Below are 24,692 nucleotides of genomic sequence, written 5' to 3' on the forward strand. Positions count from 1 at the left end.
TGAAAAACCGACACATGGTTTTACACGCTGGCAAATGAGGTCTGCGTCGTTTTGTTTTTTTCTTTAAAAAAAACCTGGCACATGAACTATTTGTATTTCGAAGCCTCATATTGTGGTGAGTCGTCGTCCCATCTTTGAAGCCGCGGCTTGGGCGGTATCTCGGTTGCTGGCGACGTCGTCAATGTCCTCGTTCTCGCCTCAGTCTCGACGTCGGGTGCTAAAAAAGGAAGTTGACGGCCCGTGTTTCGTAGATGAACATACATGGTCGAACGGGGCAAAAGAAGAATAAATAGGGACCTTTTCATCAAATCTGCAAAAGGCATACACTTCTGAGGCCCTGAGTTTAAATTTTTGTTGCGGCCAGGTTTTTTTCATAACAGAAACAAACCGGCGCATGACTCATTTTGTCACATGTGAACTGTGAAGACACATGTTGGCTTTTTCTCGGCATCCGGACCATGAAATCGAGTGCTGCTCATATATCCCTAAGGTCATGAGTTTTTTTTTTTTTAGGAACGGGCAGGAGCACTGCTTTTTCATTAAGAAGAGAGCAACAAATATTTACAAAGAGGTGACATTTTTGCTATACAAGGGGAAAACGCACAAAAACCCCAGGACAACACAAACGCAACGCCTAGTTGGGTTCCAGGGCAAGGCTAGCGGGCGGAAAACTGTAAGCCAACCGACGTTGTGTGATGTCTTCCAAGGTAAGGTGGGCAACCTCAACATAAGTGAGGCGTGCGAGGTTGAAGATGCGGCAGTTGCGCTCCTTCCAGGCATTCCACCAGATATAAATAAGGTGGCCACTCATCCTCCTCTTAGCAGCCTTGTCGTCGCGGGGAAGGGAGGCGTCCCACCACTCGTCAATGGAGCCAAAAGGTGTCGCCAAGGCCGCACCCTCACTCGTCCGGGTCCTAAAGGTCATGAGTTCTCCATGTGAAAAACCTTTATATTATTGTTTTTGGATTGTAAGATGATGACATCAACATTAATCCATCCATGGAAGCGTTAGGGTATCTCCGAGGGTGAGTCCTAATTTGTTCTCCGCATTTGTCCATTTAGTGATGTTTGAACAAATAAGGGTGGAGAAAATATCAAGTTGTCCAATAAAAACCCTCATTGGTCCTTCTCATGAGTGTTTGACATGTGGACCATGGACAAGTTTCAAGTTTTGCACAAATGGAAACTCTCTACACTCTCCTCAAATTTGGGAAAAAATGAAAATGGAATGGAGTGTTTTGTGTGTGGGGGGGGGGGGGGGGCGCTAGGGACAATCCCCTCTAAACGCTTACTACCAAACAATCATTTAGGTTTTTAGTGTTTTTCAATTTGGAGTGCATAATATCCTATAAAATACCTCAAAATTTCTAGTACCAAAGAAGCCCTAAATGAACAATTGGAGAGGATTTTGAGATGCCTTCATTGGACTTCGCTCAATGGTGTGGTGGCCTGGCGGCAGTGACAAGGGCGTTCTTATTCGCTGTCGGTTCGTAATGTGTGGCCGATGCAGCCGGCCAATGGTTGCCACATTGAGTAGCGGGGGCTCAATGGAAGATTGCTCCTTGTTTGATGCTTACGTTAGGTATTGTCAGAATGTGCCCGACGAAAGTGTGCTTGTTAAGGATGTCTTTTGGTGTGACCGTGCACCAAGACACTGGTGTGCGGCCTTTCGGCCTGGCCAATGACACCAAAATATGGTGCTATGGACTGTCTGTTGTTCTTCTACTACGCCAACGACACAGATGTGTCGCGGTTTTGTTTTGGTGGCCCGTAGGTCTTATCTATACTGACGACGCATGAAGGATTTTACCATTACCCTTACCACTGTCGGCGGCAAATATCACGGTGTAGAATAATTCGGTATACTCCTTCAGTACAGTAGCTATCGCATCGAAGGCGACAGGCTAACAGCCGTGCGCGCCACGCTTTACCATAATCGAACATCAACTTAAAGAAGGACCTTGACATGATACCCGCTAACGCCTAAACCACACGAATCCTATCGTGCTGGGCAATCGTGTTAACGCAACACAACACTCGGCCGTACACACGCCATCAACCGACCCTGTTGAAACTTGAAAAACCAAGTAAATGAAAATGGACGCAGTACCGAGGGCAGCGCGCGATCGACGGGATAGGAACAGAGACCATGAGGCCGCTGCGGCGCGTCGTGGCTCTGCTCCTCGCCGCGTTCTCCGTGGTGGGGTCAGCGGCGCCGTCGCCGGCGAGGAGCGAAGGGATTATTAGCAGGGATGACTTCCCGGCTGGCTTCGTCTTCGGCGCCGGCACGTCGGCTTATCAGGTGAGTTCCTGCCGCGATTATTACTACGACGATGAGTGCCGGCTGGCGGCAGGGTCCGGTGCCAGTGACATTGACAAGCGCCGGTTTGACGATTTCAGTGGGAAGGCGCGGCGGCGGAGGACGGCCGGACCCCCAGCGTGTGGGACACCCACGCTCGCGCCCACGCTCACGGCGGTACGTACGCGACGCAATTCCTGGTGCTTCATTCCCTTTCCTTTTGCTGCATGTGTCGATATATTGTGGTTGTGGGCCATGTGTGTTAGCGTGATCGTGAACACTACAATAGATAAATTTGGAATTCATGGAGTACCCCTTCCTTCCAAAAAGTCAGATTGCTAACTCAAACTCTTTTAAAAGTTTGATCAATTTGTTTTAGACAAGCATGCCAACTTTATCTATTTTCCTGTACAAAAGTGATTGTCTGGTTGAACAGCCATCTGTTTTGTGATTAGTTTACAATCGAGTTTTTTTAGGCCTTGTTTGTTTGGATTTCAGCTTCAGATTTTGGTGCTTCTAGCAATCTCAAAAGTACTTCTTTCATTTACACATGAAGTTGAGAAGCACCTATGGACGTGCTTTTGATGCTTCTGTCTGAGAAGCACATCAGGTTCATATGTGAACCGGAGAAGTGCTTTTGAAATTGCTAAAAGCACAAATGCCCTATTCGTTGCTTTCGGTGTCGACCCATTCATCAGGCTACAGCCAGCGTCGTCCCTTTTCTTCTTCGATTCCGGCGGTTGTTGTTGTTGTTGCTGGACCGGGCCTTTCATCTAAAAGCATCTTCAGTAGGGACCCTAAACAGGGTCCCTATCTTGTTTTTAGGGACTAAGACCAAAATACCTTCTTCAGGAGAGCCTACTTGGGTCCTTAAAGTAGGAAGGCACCTAAAACACCCCTCCAACCCCTATTCCCATGGACCCCTTGGGAGCCCCTGTTCCCATGCCACGTCACATTCTCCCTCCCGTTCCTTTCTTCTTCGTGTGCACAGCTCCACCTCACCTCCCCTCACCGGCGGCAAATCTCATCGCCGCCGTTCCCCTCGCATGCACCCCAGCCTCGCCACGAGGTCTGCCGCGCCGACGCATCATGCGAGCCGCCGCCCTCAGCCGCCATTCTGCGCGCTACCTTGGCCGTCGCTGCCCTGCACAGTGCCGCCGCCTTCGAGCACAACAGACGGGCGCGCGGCTGCCGGCCCCCGCTCTACCTTCGAGCCGCCACCCTCACCCGCCTTCGAGCACAGCAGATGTCGCACGACCGCCGGCCCCGGATCTACCTCCGTGCGCGCCGCCAGCCTGGGCCGCGGCCCGCCTCTCCTCCGTCGCCCACAACAGCGGCCGCCAGCCCTTGCTCCGCCGCCCGCGGTTGAGCCCGTGGCCGCGAGCCTAGGCCGTGCCTGCCACTCCCCTCCTTCTTCCCCTGCGCCTCGCCGTCGGCCTGGCTTGCCCCCATGCCCTCCTATGTTGTTGGGGAACAAGATGAGAGGATAAAATTGACCCACTGACAAGTGAGTCCCGTGTATATCAGTCTATAAGAGAAAGGGACCGAGATACACCGTGTATATCAGTCTATAAGAGAAAATAAATAGGGACTGAGATACAGGGCTACTGCTGAAGAGCAAAGTGCAACGGGGGGTTAAAAATTTTAGGGAGAAGAAGCTCTAACCCTGTTACAGGTTATTGCTGAAGATGCTCAGACCCTTTGGCTTCCGGCTTTTTCTTAACAAGTGTTCGTGTCGGCGTCAACTCTGACTCGCAACGCTTGAGGGGAAAAAAAAAAGAGAGTCCAGTTGGTCAAGCCACGAGCCGTTGGATACGTACGGCTCGGCTCCCATCTCCATCCGGCCGGGGGCCGGCCGCCCGGCCGTCCCAAACTCTCGACCGAGCCTCTCCCACCATTTCGCGACGGCGGCGCAAGTCAGCCGCCGGCGATATGTCTCCTGCCCCTCCCGTCCTTGTACTTGTACTCTCCTCCATGCTTTAATCGCTCCCTTCCCCTGGCTTGCGGGCTTGCGGCACAGCGCGCTCCATTCACACCCCACCCCACCCCAGCCCCGCCGCCGCCGCCTCCACGGACCATGGAAACCGCTGCTTCCACCGAGCAGGCGAACTGCAAATAGGAGCTGGTAAGTAAGCAGGCTTGGCACTGGCCGCCTCTCTAAATTTTCCGATTTGTGGATTGCTCCCGCCTCCCGGAGATGTAGCAGCTACCGCTCTCTCCGTGCCAAATTAGAATGTGGCATAAGTGGTGAAACTATTGCTTATGGACCCAAGCCAAATCATAGTCTGTGAATATCGTACTGGATTAGCCAAACCAGAACCAGTTCAGGTCTGGGTTCGGGTTCATGCAGGACATAGAAAGAAGTGGATTGTGCAAGGACTCTTCCCCAGTGCTTATAAGTTCTGCAATACAGGTGATGACCCTGTAAATGGTGATGTGGCAGCTGACGGTTACCACAAGTACAAGGTATGAGAATTCTCGTTGAATTTGATCTTTATGTCATGTTATAACACAAATGCTCCTGTGGTTGCTAAGCAAAACTGATAAGTTCATAACTCATAAGGAGGTTGCCCCTTGTATGGCCCATTTTGAGATGGAGTGGTTATTTCGGGAGAGGTGAAGGGGGTGCCTGGGAAGGATACTTTGTAGGTAGTGACTACAAGAAAATATTAGTCACAGTAACAGTTTGCTTGGCGAAACGTTAAATGGTCTATAAACATCATTGGCAAAATCTAGCTTCTCTGGGCATGACAAAAAGTAGTCGATCATGGTAAAATCCTGCATGCTAATTGCAGCTTATCATTTCTCACGTTTGTTACAGGAGGATATCAAATTAATGAAGGAGACTGGGCTGGATGCTTATAGGTTCTCTATCTCTTGGTCAAGGCTTATTCCTAGTATGTTTGACAAACTAGCGGCAAAGTTTCATTGTTTTTGTTTTATTTCTTAAAAGATGTAATTTTGATTACTTTTCACATCTTCATAGACGGAAGAGGAGAAGTCAATCCAAAAGGATTAGCATACTACAATAATCTCATCAATGAACTTCTTGATCATGGTAAATTTTGTACGCGGAGCTGTTTATGTACCTATCAAATCTAATCATCATGGAGACCACATAGTACTGCGTGCAGTAAAAAAAATTGACCACTAGTAAAGGTAGTATCTATATTAGTCATTCCTCGTATAAAAATTATACCAGTAGGGTTTAGCATGTCCCTACTCCCCTGAATTTCTAGTGGACATGAATGCTAGGCCAGAGCTTGGACCAGGGGAATGCCGAGCTGAGCTGGACTGGTCTGGGACTGCCAATGAACATGTCCAGTTTAACTTACTCATCATGTATTTATTTTCGTTTTAATGGTCATCATGCATTTCTTTGCGTTTTAATGGTAAAAAATATATGTAAAAATAGAACTGGAGGTTTGTTTATTCCGACTAGTGAGTTAGATTAATAAGTGGTATTAATGAAGAATGTTATTGCAGGACATGTATATGGCCATACTTAGCATGTCTAGTATCTTGCAGGAATTCAACCACATGTGACAATGTTCCATTATGATCTTCCTCAAATCCTTGAAGATGAATATGATGGATGGTTGAGTCCTCAAATCATGTACGTATTCTACTTCCATGCATTAAAGGTTTCTCTTCGGGTTAGTATGATAGTAATTATAAAGTGTGTTATGCATATTGCATAGTTGTACAAAGTAATGAAAACTCCAGAAAAGAGTTGTAGATGTAAAAACAGGTATTACGTCTGTCTTGCACGACCCGGTTTGCTTTATTTCATACCTAGAGTTCTTATGACATGCAAAACATATAAACTTTATTTTCTGTTTCCAGTGGTGATTTCACAGCATATGCAGATGTGTGCTTTAGGGAGTTTGGGGATAGGGTTACCAATTGGACCACTTTAAATGAACCCAATGCTTTAGTTGCGCTTGGTTATGACTCTGGGATCGGGCCACCAGGGAGGTGTTCTAAACCATTTGGTGATTGTTCCCGTGGGAACTCTGTAGACGAGCCATACATTGTAGCTCATAATTGCTTGTTGGCTCATAGCTCAGCTGTATCATTGTACAAGAGAAAGTATCAGGTACTACTGTTTTACTAATAAATTAGTACTTTAAGTTTATGTTATTTCTTAAATGCTTTCTTAATACTCCCTCCGTCCTGTTTTTGTCGGCGTCCGCTTATATGAGGTGTCGAACCCTTTTTGCCGATCTCCTCCTGAAAACACCCCCCACCCATTCTGTCGCCCGGTAACTGCAGCCCCTGGATGCATCAAATAACTGCAGCCCATGTGACTAATTGCTGCATAACTATAGCCCATGTGATTAGGCCAAGCGAGAACTCCTTGGTATCTGTGAGAAAACTAAGACGCCTAGTATAAACGGACGGAGGGAGTAGTACCTGTGATGTACTCCCTCTGTTTGGGTTTATAAGGGCTGCACGTGTTTCTAGGTCTTCATTTGATCAACGAAATGTGTATTATATATTGCACAAAAGTATATCATTAGATTTTTAATGATATACTGTTTTGGTCATATAACTTCTATCTCTTTAGTTAAATTGGTGACTTAGGAACACACACAGGCTTTATAAACCCGATGGGAGGTATGGTTAATTTTTTCTCAACCATGAAGGTAGCACCTGTGATGTAATGGTTAATTTATTTGAGATTTGAATGAATTATTGTTTTGAATAATTGTTCTGCTCCAAAAGTAATAATATCTGAATGCTATCTTTATTGCCAACGTTCTGTGTTAATAGCTGAAATAACATTCATATGTCCCTTGGACTTTTAGATGTAACTTAACTAACTTTTCCTGAACTGCAAGATGAACTTGATGCGGTATTGAAAAGTGCTATTTACTATTATTTCTTATAATTCAACCTTCTTGGGACTCTTATGAAGGACATAAAAACAACATGTTTTGTACCAAAGTGAGTTTATAATATTCATAACCAAATAATGTATTTTGTGCTGCAGGCAAAGCAAAAAGGACTCATTGGCATCAATTTATACATATATAACATTTTACCTTTTACAAACTCAACAGAAGATATAGCTGCAACGAAAAGAGCACGGGCCTTCTACACAGGCTGGTAGGTTGATCATTAATTCATTATCGCATAGTACGTCGATTGACTTCTCTTTTACCTTTACAGTCCCTACGTCTTTTTCATACTAGTGGGTTATGACTCCGAAGAAGATTATACTAAAGCCGTAAAATGAACACCAAATGAGAAGCGTTCAATAGTTCAATACCGATGCCAGTAGCTTTATTTTACACATTTTCATCCAAATGTCTCTTGAATTTGTACTGAAGTCTTCTCTTGAACTTGCTGAAAATCTTACTATTTTTTTATCTCTACCTAGGAAATATAAGGTGTTTTAGAGAATAATATGTTTCGGAGTATTTAGTAGTGTCGAAGTCCATAAAACCTTTGACTTGAAGAAATAGGCTTGTAAATAGAGAATTTAGATTACACTACTTCACTGCCTTGGTGGACCCTTTTCAGTTTTGAAGTATGGATAAATTTATGTAGCTCTGAAGTTGGATATCTTAATTCGAAATGTTGTCATGTATTGCACTACAAGTGGTGAAGAAACATTGACCATTTTGCTAATATGTTATTTCTCTATATTAGGTTCTTGGATCCTCTTTATCATGGCGATTACCCCCTTTTAATGAAGGAGAACACTGGCTCCAAGTTGCCAATTTTTTCTCAAAACCAATCTGAACAACTAATCAACTCCGTTGACTTTCTTGGTATCAATTACTACAAAATAATTTACGTGAAGGATGATCCGCAGAATGGTCCTATCAACAAAAGCGATTATGTAGCTGATATGTCTGCTAAAGCAATACGTGAGTTTCGTATGTGTTGTATTCTGGTGACTCAACAATTGTTGTTTTTATAGAGTTTTATTGATTTTAGAACAAAATCCAGGGAAAAACTCAGCACTAATGTACTTTACACCATTTATCGTAAAGGATCATTATTGGTCCTAATTGCTACTGCATCATTACTCATAAGTAAATCAATTTATTGATCTTATGGCCAGTTGATCTGTAAGGTAAGGAAAATTAGCACAATTCAACCACAGAGATTCACAAGATGGTCACCAAGGCCTTCATGCGGTGTGGTATGAATACAAGGTCAACTGATACCTTGATGTTGAACTGTTCAGATGCTGAGGGCTCATTGGTGCTTGAGGTTGATCTACATGGTGGTTTCTCACACTCTACTGAGATCACTTCACATTTCTGCACTGCACAGACAAAGCATTGAAAAGTTGGTAGATCAATAAGGAACCAGAGGGGAGGAGGTAGGAATGGGAGGTGGTGGCGGTAAATGAATGGTTCTAGGAGAATCGGTGCCTGGCTGATGGATGACCGCCATCACACTTGTTGTTAAGGAGCGTGGTGGCACACACTCTGATGTTATCCTGTCCAGAGTTGAGTTGAGAGAGAGAGGGGAATAATGGAGGGTGATGGTGATAGGGAAAGGTGGATGCCAAATTGCCAATCCTAGAGATAGTCATTGCCACAACATCATCTTTTTTGGCAGTATCTGTTGGCTAGCGTCAAAGTGACCAGTTTATGTACAACATAATTTAAAGGACGTGAGTTTAGGGTGCTGAGAAAGTTAATTGCATGTTCAGGAGCCAAGTGAAACAACCACACAAGTTTATGGACAACACAATCTAATACATATATTGATAGATAGGTACCAGGAGTAATTTCTGATGCGCTGAGTAATATTTCATTATTTAGCTGTATTCTTCAAATTCATATTGATTTTACTAATCGTAGTTAAATTCATTATTTTACTGTGATGATTTAATTCATGTGTTCTCTCTTGCAGTTGCAAGCGATTCTACCACTGGGGTAAGCAAAACTTGCAGGGAATCTGCTCTTACATATTGAATGTATAATAACAAAATGCTGATGTATAGTGCTACTCAGTTCCATGTGCTGGGTTTTGGTCTTCAGGAAGAACTTGAATATTTGAAGCAATCTTATGGTAATCCTCCTATCTGTATCCATGAGAATGGTAAGTATTTTACACTTCACAGTTTAATGGTAAATAAGCTGGTTGATCTGGCACCTTTTATATCTTTTCCATGTCAATCCTTTGAGAAAAATGTAGCAAAAGGAAGGAAAATCATGTCCTACTTATATGATTTCCGATATAATTTAGAATTATGTGGTGTTAAACATAGTATGGGATTAATTTTTCTTTCCCTAAAATATTCTTCAGTGCTACAGGAACAAATGCATATTTTGTCTAAATATTCTATCCAGATTTTTTTCTGACGAAACGCAAAAGCCTCGAGTTTCATTCATTGATAGAAAGAAGGGTTCAGTACAATCCCCAGAGGGCCACGCCCGAGGATACAAGGCTACCCTCTACCAACTAGGCGATAGGAAGTAGAGCTGCAAGGCCTGAAGCTCCCGCTGCTGCCCACGATTTGGCCTCCGTCTTGATGGTGTCAAGCAGGCCTGCGATGTCAGGGCCCGCACCGTCGAAGATGATCACATTGCAATGCTTCCAGAGACAAAAAGCCGTGATCATGATCAACGACGAGGTGCCCTTCCGGGACGCTATAGGGCCCCACCAGTCCACAGACATATCCCCCGCAGTGGGAATGCGTGAAACCGATCGTATCCAGGAGAGGATCTCGTGCCAGGTGATCCGAGAGAAGGTACAACCCACAATGATATGGTCCATCGTCTCAACATCCAGATCACACAACACACACCTCGGAGGGCCCTCGACGAGCCAACCTGTCTACATCCAGCAGTGGTCATGGGAAGCAAACCATAGGAAGAATTTTACCCTGGGAGGGCCCCAGGACTTCCAGATTGGTTTCCAGGGGCAAACCTAACCGTGCCCTGGAAGAGGGTCCTATAGCAGGACCTAGACGAGTAGATCCCATCCTCCGTCCAACATCCAAAGCATCAAATCCGGCATGGTTGTAAGGTGTACCCCACGCACCATTCTCCAGACTTTGATGTACTTCCATAAGGCAAGGGAGCTAAAGGCATCTTCAAGGGCACCCCCCAAACCCTCCCCTTTTGTCTATTTAGGGGTTGATGGACAAAAATGCAACCCAATGAGGACCCCCATTTGTCCAAAAAGTGTCCCCCCCCCCCCCCCCCAAATTTCTTCCCCAAATTTGGGAGAGAATAGGGAGTCTTCATTGGTGCAAAACTTATCCAATATTTGTCCACTTGTCCGCCTGGCCCACATGCCGAAGTCTCATGAGGACAAATGGTGGATCCCATTGGAGAACATCATATTTTCTTCACCCCTCATTTGTCCAAACACCCCCAAATGGACAAATGGGAGCTCTCCCTTGGAGATGCCCTAAGGGCCCCGCGTATGTCAGTAATACAACGTCTGTTGGAGAGGGCCTCTCGGACAGGTCCCGCACTGCCGAATGCGCCCCGAGACCAAACTCGGTAGCTCAGGCGCAATCTCGGGGGTGGATCTCCATCCAACCACCTGTCCTCCAAGAGTGCCAAGATTCCGTTGCCAACCGCCATCTTGGTCGATGCCGCGAATACCCCATGCTCATCTTGCGAGAACTGCATGTCCAACCCATGACAAGGCCGAAGTGGGTTGGTGCGCATCCTCCAGACCCACCTGACCTGGAGGCTAATTGCCACCCGAGCGAGGTCTGGGACGCCCAAACCTCCAAGTTTGGTTGGGAGGCACACCCCACCGCAGCTAACGTGGCAATGGCCGCCTCTCGGTCTGACCAGAGGAACCCCTGGAGGACCTTCTCAACCTGTTTCAGCGCCTTGGAGACACCACCCAACACCATGAGTTGATCTGGGGGGCTCTCTGCTAGGACAAACTTAACGAGGGTGAGGCAGACTGCTTTTGACAACATGCCTGCCTTCCAGGAGGCAACCTGTCGGCAATCCTCTACACCAGAGGGCGGAGGGCCTCGCTGGACAAACGATTGATGGAGAGAGGGATACCGCCTTAGAAATGCCTATATTTGTTTCCGGACTTACAAATGCCTATATTTATTTTCTTTTCCATAAACGCATTCAGCATGACTTAACAAAAAGGTTCAACTCTAGGATATCCAATGCATCAACATGTGGTATTTGATGATGGCCCTAGGGTGGAATTCTTGAGTACGCACCTTAGAAGCCTAGTTATTTCTCTCAGGTATTACCCTTTTTTCCTAGTTAGTCATTCATTACATTTCTCTTTAAATGATTCAGCAGTTGGCCTTGTTTGATGTTATAAGGTTCAAACATTCAAGAGGATATAAAATAATAGTGCATTGCTATGTTCTCAATTTTTTTTTCGCGCACATCACTAATTGTATTAGATGTTATGTATGTCAATCATAAAGCTAATTTCATACTACATTAAGCATGAAGTGATTGTATAGATGGATGCATACGGGGGCAGTCTAATCATAGCGTAATTGTAGTTTAGCAGCATGTGCCTTTACTAAAAGAAAAGGGATATGCGGCTAGTCACCATACAAGACTACACAATTGGGAACATGCAAGGAAACTGAAGAGAAACAATTTATTTGGGTGCATCCGTGCAATGAAGGTACAAACATCCTTTTCCACCAAATAATGGAAGATATATATGTGCTTTAGTTTCACAACAAACCAGTTCAGTTTACGAAACCATGTCACATTTTTGCACCCTAGAATTATCGTTCGAATGTGAGCACTACATCCATTTTGTTGTTACATGAGCACTATATCTGTTTTTTGTGTGAAAATATATCCTTTTTTGTTGTTACGTAAGCACTATATCCATTTTTGTTGTTGTTACGTGAGCACTAGATTCATTTTCTTTTTGCGAAAATATGTCCGGTTTTGTTGTTACGTCCATTTTTGTTGTTGTTACCAAAGCACTATATCCATTTTTTGTTGTTGTTACGTGAGCACTAGATTCATTATTTGTTACCCAAAATATTGACGGCCAATACGGGCATTGGCAAGTCATCTTGTTTTCGCCATTCTGTATGTGTTTGAACCGTTCTTCGGTTAGGCGGAACAAATGGCAAAAATGATACGAGTGCAAAGCTTAGTGGCAAAGAAACAAAATTTTCTTGCTTGTAATGGAAGACTCGTTAACGTGGCAATAACCTGAAGTAACACAAATTTTCTCCTTAGGAATGGTTCAAATACTAGGGGCTACTTCGTGTGGTCGCTGATGGACATGTATGAACTACTCAGTCTCCGGAACACGTACGGGCTCTATTACGTGGATTTTGCTGACAAGGATCTGAAGAGGTATCCAAGGAGCTCTGCGATCTGGTACGCAAATTTTCTGAAAGGCAGAAGAGACTCAGGGTGCACGGAGAGATTTTCCGACCACTAGCTGTCGATGTCTGGTCTTTTTAGACTACATTGGCAGTGTTGTTGTGCGGAACATAATTTAAGGCCTCATTTCATGGCTTCCACGTCAAGGAAAAGTTATTTTTGACCATCTGAAACCAGCCGGTATTAATAATTGAGGGATGAAGTCCACATTGTCACAATTGTTGAGTGACAAAAAAATACATTTATCTCTAAAAATAAATATTCTCTGATTGTCACGTTTCAAAGAGAGTTCTACGTTGAGGAACTGAATGTGTTGTTGTAGTGGTGTTATCTATGCAAAAATATCCATATAATTTACACCCCTTGGATTTTGTGAGGGTTCATATCTCATTATGTGGATTATGAAATCAGAGAAATCATGAATCTCGTGTTGCTCTCAAAGGACCTAGCTAGGAGGGACTTCTGACTTAGGGTATCATCCCCCCCGGATGCGTTGTAGTTAGTGGAGCACCGATGCTGGTGCTGCTCCTCCCGGAGGTCATGCGTTCTACAGGCGAAAATCCTATATCTGTATTACTTCCTTCGTCTCAAAATAAGTGATCTGTCAGTTATTTTAGGATTGGAAGAAGATGACATTGTCGATATCATTCCCTTGATGTAAGCGTCAACTTGGAGTCTTCGGTCAATGGTGTGATACCCTGGCGGCAGAGACACGGGTTTCTTGTTCGCCGTCGGTTTGCAATGTGTGGCCGATGGGAGCCGGCCAGTGGTTGTGGCATTGAGTAGCGGGGGCTCAGTGAAAGGTTGCTCCTTGTTTGATGCTTGCTTCAGGTACGTGTTGCCAGGATGTGTCTGGTGAAGATGTGCTTGTTAAGGGATGTCCTTTTGTATGCTCACGCACCGAGACATTGGTGTTGTTTTTGGTGGCACGTATAAACTATCGTCTATAGTACCGGCGACGGATTTAGGCCGAAAAGCGGATAAGTCACTCACTGGTAACTCCTGAACCGTTGGTTTTATGAAGTGTTATTTACCCAGTATATTATATATATACTCCACTAGCTATCGCATCGAAGGTGACAGGCTAACAGCGCCCATGCGTACCTTTACCATAATCGAACATCCCTCAAACCTAACGAAGGCAAGGAACGTGGCATGATATGCGCTAACGCCTAAGCCACACGAATCTTATCCTGCTGGATAGTCGTGTTACTGCCACAACGGTCGACCGATCTGTTGAAACTTGGAACCAAGGAAAGGAAAATGGACGGCTACACGATGATGATGCCGCTGCGGAGCGTCCTTGCTCTGCTCCTCGCCGCGGTCTCCGTAGTGGGCTCAGCGGCGCCGTCGTCGGCGAGGAGCGAAGGGATTATTAGCCGGGATGACTTCCCGGCTGGCTTCGTCTTCGGTGCCGGCACGTCGGCTTATCAGGTGAGCACCGCCGTCCGCCGCGTGCGGCGCGCTTACTTGACTTTTTATACGCGAGACGACGACGATCGGCGACGAATACGCATTAGCGTGTGGAGTAGTGACATGCTTCTGTGCGTGTGGTGGCCGGGGGGGATTTCAGTGGGAAGGCGCGGCGGCGGAGGACGGCCGGAGCCCCAGCGTGTGGGACGCCTTCGCTCGCGCTCACGCCCACGCTGGTACGCAAAATGCCCGATGCTTCCTCCCCCCTCCCTTTGCTGCATGTGTCGATCGATGTGATTATGTGCAATGTGTACTAGCGTTCGCGTGCAAGTACATTACAAATTTACAACAGGTACTGATACGACGTATATAGCTCGGACAACTCCAAAAAGTCAGATTTATAGAATTTTGTTTTAACTCAAACTCTTTTAAGTTTGAGTGAATTTATAAAACAAAAACCAGTATTAATAATACCAAATAAATTTTAGTACATTTACCATTAAATATATCTGCACAGTGTATTATGTTTTTTTTCTAGAATATACCCAAACGGGTATATCATCATTTATAGAAGGAAGCTGCTGAGCAGACAGGAGTACAAAATTCTAGACACAAGTTTAGCCAGCGCCTCTCCACGGCACACCACCTTTCTCTAATGTATCAAAACTGAACCCTAAATCCCCTATAAGGCGTGCTTGTTTCCATGCCGAAGCCTCATTCTTTATCTTTGAAATGATATGTTGGACACTCGGTGACACACCATCAAAAGATGGTGCTGTTGCGGTGTTTCAAATAGACCAAAAGATCAACGTTGAACTTGTAGCTAAGTTCCGTCTAACCTTGCCTGCAACCGGCACCTCTGTCCACCAGTCTAGCGTCGAATCCATGCCCGGCATCCAGTGGTCCTTGTCCCAAGCCGCTAGCACATGCGCACAAACCTGAAACACATATATTTTTGTATAGTGTATTCATTACTAAGATGGAAAGTTACATGAGGACGAAAAGTATTTTCTCTACCGGTGCCGATACCTACCGTCACCAGCCCTTCCATCCGTGCACCGCTATGTGGAGATCAGACCCACGTGATTTTTGAAAATGCACCAATAAATAGTACCCTTCATATAAATAGCACTACCATTCATCATGTGTGAGGGTTTGGTGGGCGCAATGTGCATGACTGTGACCAGTAGACTATGCGAGAGAAGGAGGGGGTTGCGAAGCTAGAAAGAGATAGTTGAATTATCTTTTTGAAATATAAATTTGGTCATTCAATTTTTTTTACTTATTATGACAGAACATATAAATCTTTTTTTTTTTGTAAAAAGTGTTTGCTACCATATCCGAGATACAAATACTCCTACTGCATAGCTTGAATGGGTTGAGCTGGACAAGCCATAAACACGAACCGTTGGATACGTACGGCCCGGCTCCCATCTCCAACCAGCCGTCCAACTGTGGACCGAGCCTCTCGACCATTTCCCGGCGGCGGCGCAAGTCACCCGCCGGCGACATGTCTCCTGCCCCTCCCGTCGCCATACTCCCCTCCGCACGGCAGAAAGCTTATATGCCTTAATCGCCCCCTCCCCACGGCTTGCCACATAGCGCGCTCCATTCACACATCAGCCCCGCCGCCGCCTCCACGGACCATGGAAACTGCAGCTTCCACCGAGCAGGCCAACTGCGAATAAGAACTGGTAAGTAAGCGGGTTTTGCACGGGCTATTTCTCTAAATTTTCCGAAATGTGGATTACTCCCGTCCTCCCGGAGATATAGCAGCTACTGCTGCAGTGCTCTCTTTTTCGCCCAAAATAGAATTAGAGGTTGTTGCAAATAAGGTGAATTCCCGCACTATAGAAATTAGGAACTTGTGTGGCATAAGTGGTGAAACTATTACTTATGGATCCAACCCAAATTATAGTCTGTGAATCTCATACTGGATTAGCAGAACCCGAACCAGTTCAGGTCATAAGTTCTGCAATACAGGACTATAATTTGGGTTCGGGTTCATGCAGGACATAGAAAGAAGTGGATTGTGCATATGGACTACTATTCCTCAGTGCTCATAAGTTCTGCAATACAGGTGATGACCCTGTAGATGGTAGTGTGGCAGCTGACGGCTACCACAAGTACAAGGTATATGAATTCTCTTTGAATTTGATTCTGCCTCTCTTAATTGGTTCTATGTCATATTATAACACAAATGCTCCTGTGGTTGGTAAGAAAAACTGTACCGTAAGGAGGTCGCCCTTGGTATGGCCCATTTTTTAGTTGGTATAGTCTGTGAAGGATATTTGTCGGTAGCGACTCCAAGAAAATATTCGTTACAGTAAAAGTTTGCTTGAGGAAAAGTTAAATGTATAGATATCATTGATGAACTCTAGCTTCTCTGGGCATGACAAAAAGTAGTTGATCCTGGTAAAATCCTTCACGCTAATTGCAGCATATCATTTCTGACGTTTGTTACAGGAGGATATCAAATTAATGAAGGAGACTGGGCTGGATGCTTATAGGTTCTCTATCTCTTGGTCAAGGCTTATTCCTAGTATGTTTTTGACAAACTGGTGGCAGAATTTCATACTTTAGTTAGTATTTCTTAAGAGATATAATTCTAATTACCTTTCACGTGTTCATAGACGGAAGAGGAGAAGTCAATCCAAAAGGATTAGAATACTACAATAATCTCATCAATGAACTTCTTGATCATGGTAAATTTTGTACGCAGAGCTGTTTATGTACCTATCAAATCTAATCATCATGGACACCACATTGTACTGCCTCCGTTTACAAATCATTGTTGTTTTTATGTGCATACTGCGTGCAGTAAAAAAACTTTTACCACTAGCATATACTATAAAGGCAGTATCTATATTAGTCATGTCTCATATTGGAATGACACCAGTAGGGTTTAGCATGGCCCTATGCCCCTGAATTTCTAGTGGACAGGAATTCTACGAGCTTGGACAAAGGGAAGGCCGGGCTGAGTTGGACTGGACTGCACGGCCACTGAACATGTCCAGTTTAACTTACCCATCATGGATTTTAATGGTCACCATGCATTTGTTTGGGTTCTAATGGTAAATAGATGTACAGACAGAACTTGGGGGGTGGGGTGGGGTGGATTTTTTATTCCAAATATTGAGAACATGTCCAGTTTAGTTTACCCATCATGTATTCTAATAGTCGCCATGCATTTGTTTGTGTTCTAATGGTAAGTAGATGTACAAACAGAAGGGGGGGGGGGGGGGAGGAGGGGGGAGGTTTATTCCAAATATTGAGTTAGATTAATAAGTGGTATTGATGAAGAATGCCATTGAAGGACACACATATGGCCATATTTAGTGTGTGTAGTATCTTGCAGGAATTCAACCGCATGTGACAATGTTCCAATATGATCTTCCTCTAATCCTTGAAGATGAATATGATGGATGGTTGAGTCCTCAAATCATGTAAGCATTCTTTCCATGCATTACAGGTTCCTCTTCGTGTCAGTATGATAGTATTAATTATAAAGTGTGTTATGCATATTGCGTAGTTGTACAAAGTATAATGAAAATTCCAGAAAAGAGTTGTAGATGTAAAAACACGTATGAAACGCTGTCTTGGACGAACCGGTTTACTATTTTTTTCATACCTAGAGTTTCTATCACATGCAAACTATATAACTTCATTTTCTGTTCCAGTGATGATTTCACAGCATATGCAGATGTGTGCTTTAGGGAGTTCGGGGATAGGGTTACCAATTGGACTACTCTAAATGAACCCAATGCTTTAGTATCACTTGGTTATGATGCTGGGATCGGGCCACCAGGGAGGTGTTCTAAACCCTTTGGTGACTGTTCATGTGGGAACTCTGTAGACGAGCCATACATTGTAGCTCATAATTGCTTGTTGGCTCATAGCTCAGCTGTATCATTGTACAGAAGAAAGTATCAGGTACTAGTTTTTTTTCTACCAAATTAGTACTGTAGTACTTTACGGTATTTCTTAAATGCTTTCTTAATAGCTCGATCCATTTTTTATGATTTTCTGAACCATGAAGGTAGTACCTGTGATGTAATTGTTAATCTATTTGGGATTTTAATGACTTATTGTTTCAACTTTCAAGTAATTTTTCTGTTCCGTTTTTTTCTTTCTGAATGCTATCTTTATAGTCACACTCTGTGTTAATATCAGAAATAACATTCATATGCCACTTGGACTTTTAGATATAGCTTAATTATTTTTCCTGAACTGCAATGCGAACTTGACATGGCATTGACAAATATGCAATACATTATATTTTTTAGAATTCAACTTTCTCTGGACTCATATGAAGGACCTAAAAAACAAACATGTTTCATACCAAAGGGAAATTTGTAATATTCATGACCAAATAATTTATTCTCTGCTGCAGGCAAAGCAAAAAGGACTTATTGGCATGAATATATTTATATATGACATTTTACCTTTTACAAACTCAACAGAAGATAAAGCTGCAGCGAAAAGAGCACAAGCCTTCTACACAGGCTGGTAGGTTGATTGTTAGTTCATTATCTTATACAAACTCAGCAGAAGATTGCCTTTTCTTTTACCTTTTCAGTGCCTACATCTAATTCACACTAATAGGGTATACTTCGAAGAAGATTCTACAAAAGTCATAAAATGTACACCAAATGAGAAGTGTTTAACAGGCTGCCCCCAAGAAGGATGCCATTAGCTTTATTTACACATTTCATCCAGTGTCTCTTGAATTTACTATTTTTTTAATCTCTCTACCTAGGATATAGCGTGCCATTTGTTTTTTACGTAGACCAAGAGAAATATTAGGAACACACCCTGCACTGAACCGCTCGTTATAAATTGCGCCATCACCTCACTGAGGCCTGGGATTCCTAGCTGGCCCACCTAGCGTCATGCATGCAGCATGCTTCTGAGCAACCACGGCAAAGAGCCTACTCCGTGCTGTGCATGGGGCAACAATGTGAGCAATTAATTTTTAAAAAGAATGTGACCAATCACAGCCAACGAGGGGGTCAAGGAATCTCATCCGGACAGTCTGCATGCACACACCATCTGCCATCTGACTCTTAAAAAATCAAGGGATTAGTGATTAGAAAAAACAAAACGAACTTCATTCTGGAAAAAAGAGAAAAAAATATACGCGCTATATAGAGGAATGGAGGGAGTAGCGTCAAAGTCATGAAGCCTTTAGGACTTGGGGTAATGGGCTTGTAAATAGAGTTTACGTTACTCTACTTCAATACCATACACTGTATCAGTGGAGGTGTCTGTATATGTAAACACAACATTTTTTTGAATTTGTATGGTTTGAAGTGTGTATTTATACTTGGTATGCAATCATTCAATTCGATTTGATTTCCAAGGAATATTGAAGATAATAGAATCTTTCTTTGGTGTACTTCCCACTGCGGTTTTTAACTTAACTGTCATTTTTCTCCTTTTTCTGTTCCTGGCATATTTGCAGTGCCGTTAGATAACTATAAAGAATAACACTGGAAGAAACAGCTCTGCAATTATGGCTGCTGTCTTATGTTATTTATATTTGTTAAACAAAGTGTACTGTTTTGTAAAATATTAGTAAATATACTTACATTGTGTTCTGTTTTATGGTGTACTGAATACAGACGTGTCTGGTATGGACTAATTTTTTCGTGTGCGACACATACCACATATTCTGTATAAGATACATAGTTTGTGTAGCCTTTTATATTCTGGTCTTTTTCCAATTTGTTGCACTCCTAGACAATGCCTGCCTTCGATTTCCATTGCACATGGACATACTAAGCCAAATACAGAAGTGGCTGGTAGGGTCACTTGCATGAGACAATTAGTGTAATGTATCAAGCTGAACCTGGCGACAGGGCATTTACTGAGAATACTTATCATTATCATATTATTCAAGAACAAATCTATTGTTGTGTTGCTGCATGAAAATGGTGAAGAAACATTTGCCATTTTTTAATTATGTTATTTCTCTATATAGGTTCTTGGATCCTCTTTATTTTGGCGATTACCCCCTTGTAATGAAGGAGAACACTGGATCCAAGTTGCCAAAATTTTCTGAAAACCAATCTGAACAACTAATCAACTCCGTTGACTTTCTTGGTATCAATTACTACGCGATAATGCACGTGAAGGATAATCCGCATGATGCTCCTAGCAACAGAAGAGATTTCATGGCTGATATGTCTGCTAAAGCAATATGTGAGTTTTTATGTGTTGTATTGTGGTGACTCAACCATTGTTGTTTTTATAGAGTTTTATTGATGTTAGGACAAAACTCTAGGAAAAACTCATAAGTAAATCAATTTATTGATCTTGTGGCCAATTGATCTATAAGGTAAGCAAAATTGGCTCAGTTAAACCACAGAGATTCATAAGGTGGACACCGAGGTCTTCATGGGGTGCAGTATGAATTCAAGGTCAACGGAGACTTTGATATTGAACTGTGCAGACACTGAAGGCTCATTGGTGCTTGAGGTTGATTAACACGGTGGTTCTCACACTCTAATGGCATTTCTTCACATTCCTGCACTGCACGGACATAGCATTGAAAAGGGGATAGATCAATAGGGAACCAGAGGTGAGGAGGTAGGAAAGGAGGTGGTAAATGAATGGTTCTAGGAGAATCGGTGCCTGGCTGATGGATGACGGCCATCACACTTGTTGTTAAGGAACATGGTGCCACACACTCTGATGTGGAGCCTTTGCAGAGTTGAGCTGAGAGAGAGGGGAATGATGGAGGATTGAAGGGTGATAGGGGAAGGTGGATGCCAAATTGCCAATCCTAGAGATAGTCATTGCCACAACATCCTATTTCGGCAGTACAACACAATTTGAAGAACGTGAGTTTAGGGTGCCGAGGAAGTTATGTGCATGTTGAAGAGCTAAGTGAAAGAACCACACAAGTTTATGGACAACAAAATTTAACACATATTAATAGTTACTACTTCACGCAAAAAAAAGTTGCTACAGTAATTTCTGATGCGCTGAGTAATATTTCATTATTTAGCTGCATACTTCAAATTTATATTGATTTTATTTATCATAGTTAAATTCATTATTTTACTGCGATGATTTAATTCATAAACTCTCTCTTGCAGTTCCAAGCAATTCCACCACTGGTGTAAGTGAAAATTGCAGTAAATCTGTTCTTACATATTAAATGTATAATGACAAAGTCCTGATGTATAGTTCTACTCAGTTCTATGTACCCGGTTTTGGTCTTCAGGAAGTGCTTGAATATTTGAAGCAATCTTATGGTAATCCTCCTATCTGTATCCATGAGAATGGTAAGTATTTTACAGTTATCGTTAATGGTAAATAAGCTTGTTGATCTGGCATGTTTTATATCTTTTCCATGTTTAGTCCTTTGATCCAAATGTAGCAAAAGGAAGGAAAATCCTGGCCTACTTATATCGTCTCCGATGTAATTTAGAATATGTGATGTTAACCAATAGTATGAGATTATTTTTTCTTTCCCTAAAATATTCTTCAGTGCTACAGGAACATATGCATATTTTTTGTTGATATTCTATCTAGACGTGCAAATGCCTATTTTTATTTTCTTTTCAATAAACACATTCAACTTGACTTACAAAAAGGTTCAACTCTAGGATATCCAATGCATCAAGATGTGGTATTTGATGATGGCCCTAGGGTGGAGTTCTTGAGTACACACCTTAGAAGCCTACTTGTTGCTGTCAGGTATTACCCTATTCCTAGTTAGTCATCTATTACATTTCTGTTTAAATGATTTCAGCAGTTGGCCTTGTTTGATGTTATTAGGTTCAAACATTCAAGAGGATATAAAATAACAGTGCATCACTATGTTCTTGATTTTTTTTGTGCATCACTAATCGTATTAGATGTTATGTATGTCGATCATAAAGCTAATTTCTTACTACATTAAGCATGGAATAATTGTATACCATGGATGCATATGGGGGCAGTCTAATCATAGTGTAATTGTAGTTTAGCAGCATGTGCCTTTACTGAAAGAAAAGGAATATGCAGCTAGTCACCGTAGAAGACATATAATTGGAACATGTAAGGAAACTGAAGAGAAACAATTTATCTGGGTGCATCTGTGCAGTGAAGATACTGCACACTGCGTTGTTAAGCATAAGAACATCCTTTTCCACCCAAGTTGATCTATTCTCTGAATGATGGAAAATATGTCTTTAGTTTCATAACAAAACAGTTTTGTTTACGAAACCATGTCACATTTTTTGTTTAAGAACTTCCGTTTTTGTTGTTATGTAAACACTACATCCATTTTGTTGTTATGTAAGCACTTCCGTTTTCGTTGTTGTTACGTGTGCACCATATTTATTATCTGTTACCCAAAAAATCGACAAAGTGACGGCCAATGGATATAGTGCCAAGAGCCCCAAAACGGGCATTGGCCTGGGTTCTTTGATACGCAAGTCATGTTGTTTTTGCCATTTTGTATTTGTTCGACAGTCGTCACTGAGGCAGAACCAATGGCAGAAACGAGTGCAAAGCTTGGTGGCGAAGGAACAACTCTTTTTTGCATGTAGTGGAAGACTCATTGACGTGGCAATGACCTGAAGTAACACCTTTGTTTTCACAGGAATGGTTCAAATACTAGGGGCTACTTCATGTGGTCACTGATGGACATGTATGAGCTACTCAGTGTCCGGGACACATATGGGCTCTATTACGTGGATTTTGCTGACAGGGATCTGAAGAGGTATCCAAGGAGCTCTGCGATCTGGTACGCAGATTTTCTGAAAGGCACAAGTGACTCAAGGTACACGAAGGGATTTTCCGACCACTAGCTGTCGATGTCTAGTGTTCTCCATTGGCAGTGTTGTTGTGTACTCCCTTTCCTTCGTTTCTAAATACTTGTTGTGGTTTTAGTGTTTAAAGAAGGAATCCCACACTGTATGCCTTCACCTGTACTGCATATTCTAAAACAATATTACTCCGTATTAAAACTGTATCACCCTTTACCATGTCAAAGTAGCAAAGCAGAAGTTAACTCCCCTGGATATAAAATTAGAAATGCAATACTGAAAGCCATCGACCTAACCAGTGCACATCAGCTAAAACGGCAGAAAATCCACAACTATCAGAAGGGTTTATTTTGAACAAGTTTGAATAGATCGTAGGAACATCGTAATTACTACTGTACCTCACTGAGGTCACATCAAGCTAATACATTATGTTCTATTCTGTACTAAAACAACGACAACAATTTAGGATGGGAGGGGGTGTCATATAAAGCTGAATAATATCAGAAGATTCTACCCCCTAATGCTCTCAACTCCCTAGGCGCATTAGAAATAGGACTTATCTCCCCAATCTTGTCCATATTGGGATCAAAATAGATCCACTCTTCTATCATCGAGTGCACCTTATCAGCATTCTGTTCGCAGGAACTGATAACAAATCCATTCAAAATGCCATGTTTTCGTTGAGCCAGTAGATTGAAATCCTCGTACCACCCACAATATGTCCCATTATATGGATGCACAATCTTTGTCCCATTAAACTCACAAGAGAAGAATCGACCTTGCATCAAAACAAACAGAAGAGATTCAGATTATTAAGGAAACATAATAGACCACACATCTAAATCCTACCACCTCTGTTCCGTTTTATCAATTAAAATGGAATGGATGGAGTAATATATATATATATATATATATATATATATATATATATATCCTGAATTGTCAATTTTAATATGTGAATAAAGTCTACCCAAAGTAACATGAAAAAAACACGCCCAACTCTTGAAGTTGTATCAATAAAAGCAAAATTGGCCTAATTCTTGAAGTTGGATATGCTTAGGGCATCTCCAACAGTTATATGTTAGTTGTTGGTAAATTTTCCATCTAGAATCTTTTTTTCAGGGAAGAAGAGCTTCATTCATTTACGGAAGCAGAGTTCACAGAGTGAAGTACAGGGGCATCACGGATTACATCACGGATATCCCATACCATGACTTGTTTACGTTGTGAAATCTGGCCAAACTAGCTAGGCCATGGGCTAGTTTGTTGCACTCTCTTCCAATTTTTCTCACCGCAAATCTCTGCAGATAACTTGACACGTATTAAATGAAAAAAATGAGAAAGGTTGTATGTAAATTAACATACAACCCAAGCACAAGCCTCAAGACAAGATGAGAGAACAATCATATATATTCTCTCACCTCGCATTGGATAACTAACATACAACCTATTGAAATGGTTGTACGGCGCATTGTATCTATAAGACGTGGACAATTTTGTTAGCAGTTCGTTTACACCCAGCCTACAGCCTAGCGAGGATCAACGGGGATCGCTAGATTTGTAGATCATTTTCCCTATAATCCCCTTCAATCCCCTCTAATCCCAGCAGGGAAAACTAAAATCGAACGAGGCATAAGGGGGCCCTTCGCTGGCTGCCTCCGCCGCCGCTCCTCTGCTGGCCGCGCCACCACGGATCGTCGTGTCGGCCCTCTGCTGGCCGCGCCCGCGGTTGCCGCCTCTGCCTCGTGCTCTTCGCCGCCTCGGCCGCTGCCCCTTCGTCTCGCCTTGACGCGCGGCCCCTCGACGAGCCGCTGTTCCGGCCCATTGCGCCGCCCTCTGCTTGCGCCCCTTCGTCTGCCCCTACAGCTTCGCCGCCCACACTCTGCGCAGCTC

General features: G+C 43.1%; 1 protein-coding gene across 10 annotated transcripts; it reads left to right on the plus strand.

The window, feature by feature from the left end:
- The first annotated feature begins 1,990 nt into the window (after nucleotides 1-1,990).
- LOC100837667 (cyanidin 3-O-glucoside 7-O-glucosyltransferase (acyl-glucose)) lies at nucleotides 1,991-23,018 on the plus strand. Of its 10 annotated transcripts, none has more exons than XM_024459137.1 (22): nucleotides 1,998-2,302; nucleotides 2,401-2,476; nucleotides 4,713-4,765; nucleotides 5,121-5,196; nucleotides 5,286-5,357; nucleotides 5,828-5,915; nucleotides 6,146-6,398; nucleotides 7,296-7,411; nucleotides 7,958-8,178; nucleotides 9,179-9,201; nucleotides 9,280-9,367; nucleotides 16,118-16,170; nucleotides 16,504-16,579; nucleotides 16,671-16,742; nucleotides 17,396-17,483; nucleotides 17,718-17,970; nucleotides 18,431-18,546; nucleotides 20,021-20,241; nucleotides 21,141-21,163; nucleotides 21,242-21,329; nucleotides 21,654-21,744; nucleotides 22,504-22,618. In XM_024459137.1, exons 1-22 carry the CDS (start codon nucleotides 2,150-2,152, stop codon nucleotides 22,511-22,513), a joined length of 2,310 nt encoding a protein of 769 aa, XP_024314905.1. In that variant the 5' UTR covers nucleotides 1,998-2,149; the 3' UTR covers nucleotides 22,514-22,618. The 10 variants fall into 10 exon arrangements, 9 of the variants coding, with proteins under 9 accessions (XP_024314905.1, XP_024314903.1, XP_024314901.1 ...); XM_024459135.1 differs by lacking the exon at nucleotides 22,504-22,618 and adding an exon at nucleotides 22,634-23,018 and having other exon boundaries at nucleotides 2,001-2,302; nucleotides 21,269-21,329; XM_024459133.1 differs by lacking the exon at nucleotides 22,504-22,618 and adding an exon at nucleotides 22,634-23,018 and having other exon boundaries at nucleotides 2,004-2,302.
- Nucleotides 23,019-24,692: the final 1,674 nt, after the last annotated feature.

The sequence above is a fragment of the Brachypodium distachyon genome, chromosome 2, assembly GCF_000005505.3.
Source record: "Brachypodium distachyon strain Bd21 chromosome 2, Brachypodium_distachyon_v3.0, whole genome shotgun sequence".
Classification (NCBI taxonomy): Eukaryota; Viridiplantae; Streptophyta; class Magnoliopsida; order Poales; family Poaceae; genus Brachypodium; species Brachypodium distachyon.